The 12,091-nt window shown below is 46.4% G+C and overlaps 1 protein-coding gene across 1 annotated transcript in view; it reads left to right on the top strand.

Annotated features, from left to right (window-relative positions):
• The window catches only part of LOC133138221 (phosphatidylinositol 3,4,5-trisphosphate-dependent Rac exchanger 1 protein-like), a 112,974-nt gene that overhangs the window by 68,202 nt on the left and 32,681 nt on the right, over window positions 1-12,091 (top strand). Inside the window, exons 14-17 of the mRNA XM_061256798.1 lie at window positions 1,477-1,552; window positions 2,096-2,168; window positions 4,961-5,103; window positions 10,432-10,524. Of these exons, the coding sequence (XP_061112782.1) occupies window positions 1,477-1,552; window positions 2,096-2,168; window positions 4,961-5,103; window positions 10,432-10,524 (385 nt within the window). The remainder of the gene's footprint in view (window positions 1-1,476; window positions 1,553-2,095; window positions 2,169-4,960; window positions 5,104-10,431; window positions 10,525-12,091) is intronic.

Below are 12,091 nucleotides of genomic sequence, written 5' to 3'. Positions count from 1 at the left end.
ACGGGTAGCAATTGAAATTGTACTTCCCTCTAGGGTCTTTCAGCGCACTTATCCCTGGTTATGGGTATGCACTTTGTTGTACGTCGCTCTGGATAAGAGCGTCTGCCAAATGCCAATAATGTAATGTAATGTAATAATTCTCAGGTCACGAAATCCAAGCAGTCGGAAGAACATACTGGGGGGAACATTTACTTTCTGAACTGGGATTTTCCACCTCTGTGCTGATGCCTGTACACCCTCTACTCACCATGAGTTAAAATGACAGATGTAGTGAAATTACAGTATACTTCTCCCTGGTGTTGCTGTTTTTTAATCATGCATTGGATTAGGCTGTTTGTGAATATGCTTATCTTCCTGTTTTCGGGGGAAGCTATCGATGGCCTATAAGGGACTGGGGCTGGAGATTATGTTCGGCTATAAACACATGAAAAATGTGTTCAACATTGAATCAGTGTTTCATTTTGCTGGTCACCAGCAAACAAACTAATAAATAACATAAATGTCTAAATGCAGATTCAGCCTGGAAAGAAATTAACTCTTCAAAAGGGTATCTTATGTAGCCTAAAAATATGACTCCCTCTGGATCAGTCCATGAAAAGTGGTGGGGGGTGATCACTCCAATTTTACTCAAGGTTTGTGAACGTTCATTATATATTCAATACAGAACATAAAAAAATTAGCCTCATTCGATTTGTCGTTCTAGAGATATTATCTCTTAAAAATGGCACCAAAAGCAAATTCACTTGCAAGTGGAAATCGGGGTTTGTGTCAATTTTGGAGCCTCATATATTTGGCATTAAAGCAGGGAAGAGCATGAAGATATGTACGCTGGCACAATTTTCTGTCCACTTTCCGATTTATGAATTTAATTTCAGAAATCATGAAAATGAGAGTTTGTATACTTCAAAAGTTAAAATAGGTGTACTTATGTACAAAGAAAAATAAATAAAAATGTTGTCACTGCTATGTCTTGGCATGTTTTGATTATTTAAAAGAGAACCTTAATTCACAATAAAACATAGTTTTAAACAACAAAACAATGTACTTTGATGGCTTCCTACATCAGCACAACGTGGTGTATAGTAAACTTTAAATAGTAGTAAATATCTTGGGTCTGGCCAGAGAAGGACCAACAAATTTTAGATTTTAAACCAAGTAGAAGGTAAGATATAATGTTTCCAATTAAAATTAAACTTCATGTTCTTGAAAAGACATAATAGGCCTGCTTATATCCAAAAAATGAATTGGTTTACAGAGAGGGAACATCTTCAGCCAAAAGATTTTGCGCTAGAGAGCAGGCGTCTCCATGGACATTTCCACAAAAATCTCGTTGACTTGGTATGCAAGTTTTAACATGTTCCCCTCTCCCAGGATCGAGGCCTCATGCGCACTCCTTAAAATAAACGCCCCTGGGTTATAGATATGCCTGTTTAACATAGTCCTTTTTTCATTTTTGTTATTTGTTCTGGACTGCAGGGACAGAGACTACCATCTGAAAACGTTCAAGTCTGTGGTTCCAGCCAGCAAACTGGTGGACTGGTTACTTAGTCAGGTAGGTGCTGTGAACTTTGACCCCGCAACTAACTGCAAAATTGACTAAAATGACTTGTAACAATCCCCCCAGTCTGTGCCCTGGTCGTATTGAATCATACCAATACTGCCATCATGGCAGGCTGCAGCCCTCTCTGTTTCCATCTCTCCATCTGTCTCTTCACACCATTACTTGGAATAAAGTGATCATGGGGCCTGACATTTACAGTATAGTCTCCAAAAGTTAACACCAGCGGGTAACGGACAGTGAAGAATATTTTCAGGTTTTAAGCTGACTGTAAACTGTTAGGCCATGTGACAGTTGACAAGTCTGGTGACAGTTGAATTTGCTAAATGAGTGATTTGGCCTCCCTGCTTGAGAATATGGGGTTCTAAAATACAGGAATTGTGATTTATCAGAAGAGGCAAGCCTAACTCACCTACACACCCAAACTCCAAAACTCTCAGAAACCCGTATCGTGCAACATTCCAGCTGTGCTTTGAGCCACTTTGACTGACTTGGTGAACCGTTTGACCGTGTGCTCTACTCTTTCCCAAACCGCAGGGCGACTGTACCACCCGTGAGGATGCCGTGACGCTGGGTGTCGAACTCTGCAACAGCGGCTTCATGCATCACGGTCAGTGTCTCATTCAAAACCTGTCTGTGTCTGTGTCTGTGTCTGTCTCTGTCTCTGTCTCTGTCTCTGTCTCTGTCTCTGTCTCTGTCTCTGTCTCTGTCTGTCTCTGTCTCTGTCTCTGTCTCTGTCTCTGTTTCTGTCTCTCTCTGTCTGTCTGTCTCTCTGTTTCTCTGTCTGTCTGTGTTTTTGTGTGCCTGTCTATCTGTCTGTCTGGCATCATTAGTCCTCTCTGTTTTGTGTTTGAACATGGTTGTCTGAAGCAAACCCAAACCATTCTTATAAAGGGCTTCTGTGCCTTCAGGCAGTCCACATGTCTCATTTGCTTTTTGAGTGAACATCATTCCTCCCGCGCTCTCTTCATAAGTGTGCTTTTATGGAATGAAATTACAGCAGCTGTAAGTGAATTTAAAATTTCTGCTTTGGTCCTGATATGTCTCGCACTGTACTTGCCCTGTCTTGACTCTCTTGCCGAAGAGGATTTGCATCTCTCTGTGGCGTCCTCATAAAATAGAGGTTTTAATGATTTTTTTAGCTATAAAACCATTTTTTGCCAGGCCCTCTTAACCTCCAAGCAATAGTTCTCATCCACCCCTCACTCCTACTGTGAAACTGTGAGGTACTTTGCCTTAAAGTAAACTTTGAAAATGCACATATAATTGCTTCTTCAAATTATACTTATATCAGTATTTATTTGAAAAGTAACCCTGGGGAAATGTTAACGCCAGACATACATACACACACACACACACATGCACACAGACACATTTTAATACTTTTATTCATGTCCACATACCAAAGTAACATCAAAGGACATAACAATATAGGCACACAGTACAGATCAATGACACATACACTTACTGGTTAATTTGGGGTATACTGTAGGTAGCAGCGCTTACACATATGTGGGGATTAACCGGGATATTTTAAGACCGTTTCCCTGATATTTACTTTATCTCAGAATAAGAGCCACTGCCTTTCATGCACCTTTGTCGTTGCCCGTCCTTCGGCAAACAACTGCCAGCAGCAGCTGCCAGTATCTAAAGGAGCGCGTGGCTGAGCATTCAACACAAATTCAGTTTGAGCTGTGCGGTTGAGCTTATCCGGGTCCGCTTATGCACATCAGTCATTGAGCTTTATGTATCGTATGATGCCCATGTTCAATCTAACTACAGTACAGTTGATCCACAATCAACTTTCGGATCAACTTTCATGCGTACTTACTATTGTTTTACGTTCATTATTATGTTATGGTTTTTTTGGGGTTGTGTTAAAACTTGAACTTGTCAAAGTTCAAGGAGAAAGCAGACTGTAGTTGCATTACGTCTGTGTTGCATATATCTCATATGATGCAATATAATGTTTGACCTCCCTGTGGCCGGTTAAAGTAATATAATGGTTCTGGAGGATATATCTGATATTGCGTTAGCTCTCAGGGCCCTTAGCTCTGGTTGTTATTGACCAATGAGGAAGCTCATTCATGGAGGGCCTGGCTGTAGGGGCGCAATGCCAAGGTTGCTGATGGGAACCAGCTATATGCCACGCTCTCATTGGTCGGTGCGGACCAGCGTGTCAGTATGCCAGCCAGGACTTCTTGGCAGGTCACATGACCGTGCGCGGGATTTCCAGGGAGCGCGGTCCCCGCTCTCTGGAGCGGTATTCCAGAGCGCCGCTCCAGCGCGCTGTCGCGTATTCACTCACAGAGCCTCCGGGGCCCTGTTTTCCCCGGAATAGTTCTGGAGGAGGGCCGAGAAAGGGAAAGAACGGGACAAACTGTACTTCCAGAACGTCTACGAAAACACGCAAGACTAGGAAATAACGCAATTTCCAATCCTCAGACGAGAGACCGTGTTTATACAGGGAAAGAAAGCTTTTTTTTTTATGCTGTTATTAAACGCGGTGCTTACGCTACGCTGTGTTTACGATAATGCGCACACTGCTGTTTAACCAGCTGTGCGCATGCAGATAGGCTGCCAAGCTGTATATCTCGTGGTGGTTTCTTGTTGAATTTTATAAGCGAGTGGTTTTTGTTAATTGCTCTCTTGAGGAAAATGTATGGCTCGATTGGGCTTCAGAATCACTCATTCCTGCCTTTTGTATCCGCGGGGAAATTTTCCTGGAATACACTGAAGTAAAAAGATGAGGACAGTCGACATTTATCCTTAACTCTGATTTAAATGCACGTGTCAGTTATTTTCCTGAAAAACCAGTTTGGTGATTTGAGTGACAATCTAATATATTCACCATACCGTACAAATACATAATGAGGAGAACCGGCCATTCAGCGCAGCTAGAACATTACAGTATAACAATACACAATGAGAACAGACCATTCAGCCCAGCTAGAACATAACAGCATAACAATACAAAATGTAGAGAACAGGCCATTCAGCCCAGCTAGAGCATAACAACATAACAATACAAAATGAGGAGAACAGGTCATTCAGCCCAGCTAGAACATGCCGTCTCAAGTCTGGATTTGACACTTCAGTGATCTCTGTATCTACTACAGAACTTGACCTGGAAAAGTGTCCCATGCTTTGAATACTCCCTATGAAAGGAAATACTTCTTGATATCAGTGTGGATTTTACTGTAGCTAATTTCCACCTCAGCCCTCTTGTTCCACTGACAGAACTCGACTGGAGAAATCGGTTTGTGAACCCTCCAAACTGTTTTGTTCAGAAAAAATGAAGATACACTTGTGTTTATTGAGTCAAAGTTTTGGACAGCGTTTGTTTGAACCCAGGCCATGTTGTGATTTGTTGCCGGCTGACCTCTCCCTCTCCTCCTCCAGTGCTGGAGAAGAGCGAATTCCGAGACGAATCGCAGTTCTTCCGCTTCTACGCGGACGAGGAGACGGAGGGCACCAGCTCAAAGAACAAGCAGCTGCGCAACGACTTCAAGCTCATCGAGAACATCATGGCCAAGTCCTTGCTGGTGAGAGCCCACACGCACGCACACACACGCGCACACACACGCGCACACACGCACGCGCACACGCGCACACACGCGCGCACACGCACGCACGCACACACACGCGCACACACACGCACACACACACACACACACACGCACACGCACACACGCACACACGCACACACACACGCGCACACACACACGCACACACACATGCACACACTCATCGAGAACATCATGGCCAAGTCCCTGCTGGTGAGAGCCCACACATGCACACTCACGCACATTCACACGCACGCACGCACACGTATGCACAGGCACGCCCGCGCATACGCACATGCACACGCACAAATACACCCACACGCACACACACGCACACACACACGCACACAACCCTTCACTGTTGCTGTTGGTGTTCTGGGATAGATGTCCTTCTTTTAGACTGCCCCTTGGTGCCTTGTTGTACAATTTCTCATTTCTAATTTCCCTAATGGCTCCCTAAGAAATGATGCTGTTTTGCTCTTTCCTGCCCTCACAGACATAAAAGGTTATGGGAAGGTAGAAATCCTCAAATCCTATTTTGTCAAATTTTATCACATAGGATCTGGAGTTATAGGGGAATTCAGATACACTATGCACACCACTCTCCGAAGTTCACTACAGTAATTGGGAGCATTTACAAGTAGCGAGCAGTATTTTTCTTATAAATGTAATGATACTACTCTGTATTCAGTTGGATTATGTGTACTGTACGATTGTCACATTACCCTTCCTGGCGTTCTGTTCTGCAATAGGTGGGTCAGAAGGTGGCGTACAGTAATGGGATTCCCTGCCCAGGGCATGAACCTCCACACCCATTCATAAATACATGCATAAACACATACAGGGATGCTAAAAACACATGCACATATAAATATACTATGAGTGTGAACTCTGTGCCAGTTGGGTTTGGCCAGACGTAGTAATATAGAAGCCGTGTATGTGTGTTTATCTTAATTGCAAGACTGGTCCTCAAACATCAGGTTATGGGCCTCCCACGAAATGGCCTCTTATCTCTCGAGTCTACCCAGCATCTGGCCCCGATCGGACACTGTGTTTTCACACTGTTTACACGTGGCTTTCCAATGATGCAGCAAAACAAGTGTCGTCCTGTGTAAATCTGCAACTTCCGTGTGTGTGGCTGTAACACCAATGCTGGTAGGAGCAGGGCAGCAGATTAAACGTGATGTATTTTGGTCCGGATCTTCTCGTAGCGTGATTCTCACCATTGCTAGCCTTCCTCTTGACCCCTAGCAAGTCCGCTTGAGCCCTTTGCACAGATGCTATATCTAGCCAATCCTGACCTATTTAAGCAGTGTTCTCTTTAAGGCTTTATGGGTGGGAGCACCACAGAGACTTGGAGAATTGCTTAAATAAACTATTTACAATACTTAGTGTAGTTTATTGCCAGAAATTCAAATAATCTAGGTGAAAGTTTTAAATGCTTTACTTTTAAATGAAATGCTGAGTCACAAATGTAAGACAAGTAAAACTATGCTGCACACAGTCACACACTCACTCTAGTGCCCTTACACACTGTCACACACTCACTCTAGTGCCCTTACACACAGTCACACTAGTGCCCTTACACACACTCACACTAGTGCCCTTACACACAGTCACACACACACTCTAGTGCCCTTACACACACTCACTCTAGTGCCCTTACACACTGTCACACACTCACTCTAGTGCCCTTAGACACAGTCACACATTCACTCTAGTGCCCTTACACACTGTCACACACTCACTCTAGTGCCCTTACACACTGTCACACACTCACTCTAGTGCCCTTACTCACACTCACTCTAGTGCCCTTACACACAGTCACACTAGGGCCCTTACACACAGTCACACACTCACTCTAGTGCCCTTACACACAGTCACACACTCACTCTAGTGCCCTTACACACAGTCACACACTCACTCTAGTGCCCGTACACCCAGTCACACACTCACTCTAGTGCCCTTACACACAGTCACACTAGTGCCCTTACACACAGTCGCACACTCACACTAGTGCCCTTACACACACTCACTCTGGTGCCCTTACACACTGTCACACACTCACTCTAGTGCCCTTACACACAGTCACACACTCACTCTAGTGCCCTTACACACAGTCACACACTCACTCTAGTGCCCTTACACACTGTCACACACTCACTCTAGTGCCCTTACACACAGTCACACACTCACTCTAGTGCCCTTACACACTGTCACACACTCACTCTAGTGCCCTTACACACAGTCACACACTCAATCTAGTGCCCTTACACACTCACTCTAGTGCCCTTACACACTGTCACACACTCAGTCTAGTGCCCTTACACACTGTCACACAGTCACACTAGTGCCCTTACACACAGTCACACATTCACTCTAGTGCCCTTACACACTGTCACACACTCACTCTAGTGCCCTTACACACACTCACACTAGTGCCCTTACACACAGTCACACATTCACTCTAGTGCCCTTACACACTGTCACAGACTCACTCTAGTGCCCTTACTCACACTCACTCTAATGCCCTTACACACAGTCACACACTCACTCAAGTGCCCTTACTCACACTCACTCTAGTGCCCTTACACACAGTCACACACTCACACTAGTGCCCTTACACACAGTCACACACTCACTCTAGTGCCCTTACACACTGTCACACACTCACTCGAGTGCCCTTACACAGTCACACACTCACTCTAGTGCCCTTACTCACACTCACTCTAGTGCCCTTACACACTGTCACACACTTACTCTAGTGCCCTTACACACTGTCACACACTCAGTCTAGTGCCCTTACACACTGTCACACTAGTGCCCTTACACACAGTCACACACTCACTCTAGTGCCCTTACACACAGTCACACACACACTCTAGTGCCCTTACACACTGTCACACACTCACTCTAGTGCCCTTACACACAGTCACACATTCAATCTAGTGCCCTTACACACAGTCACACATTCACTCTAGTGCCCTTACACACTGTCACACACTCACTCTAGTGCCCTTACTCACTGTCACACACTCACTCTAGTGCCCTTACACACTGTCACACACTCACTGTAGTGCCCTTACTCACTGTCACACACTCACTCTAGTGCCCTTACACACTGTCACACACTCACTCTAGTGCCCTTACACACTGTCACACACTCACTCTAGTGCCCTTACACACAGTCACACACTCACTCTAGTGCCCTTACACACAGTCACACACTCACTCTAGTGCCCTTACACACTGTCACACACTCAGTCTCGTGTCCTTATTTGCAATCCCATCCTTATTTAAGACTGATCAATCATTAAAAACATCTGGCAAAATATGGGAAGCAAGTGCATGAAAACCAGACAGTCTCCTCCAGCCAGTGTCTGAGGCAGGGAGAAAACATCTTTCTTATTATGAAGAGAAAAAACAGTTGGAACGGATACCAGAGGCTGTTTTTTCTCTTCTTTGGAAGTCAGACGTGTATCCTCACACACGATCTCAATATTCATATAATCTGCTTCAGAGCAAAACTATCACATCAAAGTTCGGCATTGGGTCCTCTTTGTATAATATTCATATAGTTCCAAGTACTGGAATATACTGAACAGGCAGTCGCACACACTAATGAAGCTGTGCAGTTGTTTGCTGTGATTCACAGTTAGCCTAGCAGTTATTCTGAGAGCCGTTCCAGTCAGGCGTGTTTGTCTGGGGATAATTCCCTGCTTCAATCTTTCTGGGAAGACAGACGAGCTGGAATAGGCAACGTTCCTTGACTCCGGGTCACCAACAGTGCACACCTTTGGCAAGTTCCACGTTCGCGCTAGCAGTACCTGCTCCAAGGCTCCGAAAATAGCCCGGACCTTCAAAAACGGCTAACCCCAAATTCAAACCTGCCCGCTCAACAATTACCTTGACCTTTTTAAGCCGTCGGCAAATGGCTCTGTACTGCACTTCAAAAACAGCTGCGCGCATTTCAGAGCGACTCCCGTGTAATGATCCGGCCTGGCGGGGTGAGGTCCTGGTGGGGGAGGAAGGGCCTGACGCCGGGCTGCCTGGCCCCACACCTCGTCTCTTGCAGACGGGTTCCTCGCCGTTTTAGTGAATCCCCCGTTCGGGAGAGTAGCCTCTCGGGGACGCAGCTGGGCAGCTGTTCCTGCCTGACGTACCGCGGGTTTCCCGCTAGACCTTCGGTGAACCGAACCGAACAGAACGGGGTGACCGGGTGCTTCTACGAAGGTGGCAAGCAAAGCCAAATGATTTCCCCTGTGCTTCTTCTGCAGTAAAGACAGTGCTTAGGAGTGTGCCACCATTCAAGCCATTTCAAACTTAAAGTAAAAAATGTGATTCATAAGTTCTAGTCCGATGACTGTGTGTTTGTTCTGTGAATTGTCCGTGAAAAGGGGTGTGTTTTGGAGTTAAGGTGACCCTAATTGGCTCTCATCCGCATGAAGGTATCGCAGAAGTGCAACTTCGGTTTGCTAGCCTGCTGAATTACTGCCAAGTTTTGAATAACATTTCATCAGCACTTCAGTTAAGAAATATGAATGATTTTCTTTTTTCAAGCAACAGAAAAAGGGTTATATACCGTGGATAATGTGGAAGTTGTGAATCGCCCCAGATCTGTTATACAGAAGGATTGTGCGTACAGCGTGCAGGAGGGCTTGGAGCATCACAGGGCTTTGTGGGGTTTATCATTCCGATGTGGCTGTGATTGAAGCCACTGTTTTGTATTAGTGGAAAGCTCTCCATTGTGATGTTGAGAGCCGACAGGTCTGTACGCGCATTACAAAAGCCTCACCCGTGGACTACTGCAAATCTGGTGACATTTAGCTGCAGGTGATTGAAGGGGGGTGGGGTGGGGGGGGGGGTCGGGAGGGTCGGGAGAGAATACTTCATTGTGTCTGAAAATAGCCGCCATTTTAACAGCATATGCAAAACGCTAAATTAAGAAGCGGGGAGGAGTGTTGTCCGTTGAGACATTGTTCGGCACGGAAAGGTCTGCACTGATATTGATTGATTATGTCCCTACAGACCATTGAACTCATTAGCTCCCTGTTTATTATTGTGTAAACCCTGCTAAAGAGCCTGTGATTCTTTTTTACTAGCAGAGTAGTATCTGAGGTCCACAGCCGTGATGAAATGGCGTTTCTCAGCCGGCACCCTTTTTCATAGAGTACGGACAAAGAGAGAAGAACTCGACCCGGTCTTTTATGTGGGGAAAACACTGGGTTTGAGAGGATGATTTATGGAAACACAATATGATTGTTCTCAATTTTATTCGCCTGATTTTTGCGTTGTCTTCCTCTTCAGATCCACCCGCAGGAGGAAGACTACGGCTTCGAGATCGAGGAGAAGAACAAGGCCATCGTGGTGAAGAGCGTCAGCCGTGGCTCCCACGCAGAGGTGAGGACCAATCACTGTCTCATCCCGACCGGGGCCCGCCCCTCCTCTTCAGCTCTAGCACGTGATAGGTGGAAGCGCTGGCCCTGCCTAGCCGATAAGCTGCGAAGGCCTTCATTGGCTATCAGGGGAAGAGAGCCAGGGGTCAGAGGTCACTGTTGGCTCACAGCTGTGCCACAATCTCTTGCCGCCTCGCCTCACCGATGCCCAATCAGAGCGCAGTCCGATGAATACCGTTGTGTTAGTTCATCGCTGCCGGAGACTAATCATGCAGGAACACACACCTGCACTCACACCCATACACACACACACACGCACCACCCAGACACACACACAAAGATACACAGATGTGCGCGCACATACACACACACACACACACACACACACACAAACGTCATTCCTGAATGTTTCCGAAAGGCTGGGAAAGGTAATTAGGCACGCTTGCTCAGATTCTCGTGTGCCGCAGAGTGGAATGTTCCTGTCGGCCTTGCTCCTTGTCCCGCAGGAGGGGGGGGGGGGGGAAAGGGAGCGAGAAAGAGGGAGAAAGAGAGCGAGCGAGTGATACGGAGACAGCAAGCAACGTGAGAGAGGGAGAGAGACCGTGAGAAAGGCAGAGAGAGCGAGCGCCATTGAGAGCAAAGTAAGACAGCGAGCGACAGAAAGAGAATGAGAGAGAAAGAGCTGTCGCTCTGCCCCGTCGACTCCTTTGCCGTTCCCTCGCCCCTCGAACAACGACGCTCCTGTCCGAGGAGGACTAGGTGCCAGGGTGTCGGATCCTGGGCGGGAATGAAAAGGCTTGGGTATGGGAGCAGGAGAGACGGGAATGCTAAACGCTTCCAGCTTAAAGCCGAGTCTGTGTTTCCCAGGGGCTGTCAGCACGGCAACCAGAGGCACAACAGGCACTGATCCAGAGCCTGAGAGAGACCTAACAGAGCCCCCATTCTCAGCACGCCCTGCCTGCCTCCACTGATCTCAGAACAGTGAACAGAGCCCCCATTCTCAGCACACCCTGCCTGCCTCCACTGATCTCAGGACAGTGAACAGAGCCTCCATTCTCGGCACACCCTGTCTGCTTCATCTGATCTCAGAACAGTGAACTGAGCCCCCATTATCAGCACACCCTGTCTGCCTCTACTGATCTCAGAACAGTGCTGAACTGTACTGTCCCTCTTGTCAGAAATACAGACAAGGAGCAATGAAAGGGTCAGGCAGAATTACTTTTACAGATGGGTAATAACAGCTTTGTCCTTCATCTTACAGTGATTTATTTTGCCTTATTTCTTATGTTTAATATCATGGTTAAGCTGTATAGTAGTTGATGAAAAGAATCTTTTACAAGTACTCATTTCCCCCAACCCCTGCTTCAGCTCGGGATCTGTACCCATCCAGGCTTTTCAAGCCTGTCTCGAAAAGCCCCTGTGCTTGTTTCTGTGCGTGCTTCTGTGTATGTGCATGTGTGTATATGTGTGTCTGTGTGTGTGTGAGAGAGTGAGAGAGAGAGAGAGAGAGAGAGAGAGCTGAGCCATGTGTGAGCGATGGAGTTTTGGGCCAGTCGGCCAGCGGCCTCTTC

Source organism: Conger conger, chromosome 10, assembly GCF_963514075.1.
Source record: "Conger conger chromosome 10, fConCon1.1, whole genome shotgun sequence".
Lineage (NCBI taxonomy): Eukaryota > Metazoa > Chordata > Actinopteri > Anguilliformes > Congridae > Conger > Conger conger.
Note: the sequence above shows the minus strand (reverse complement) of the source record. Positions and strands in the feature narration are given on the sequence as shown.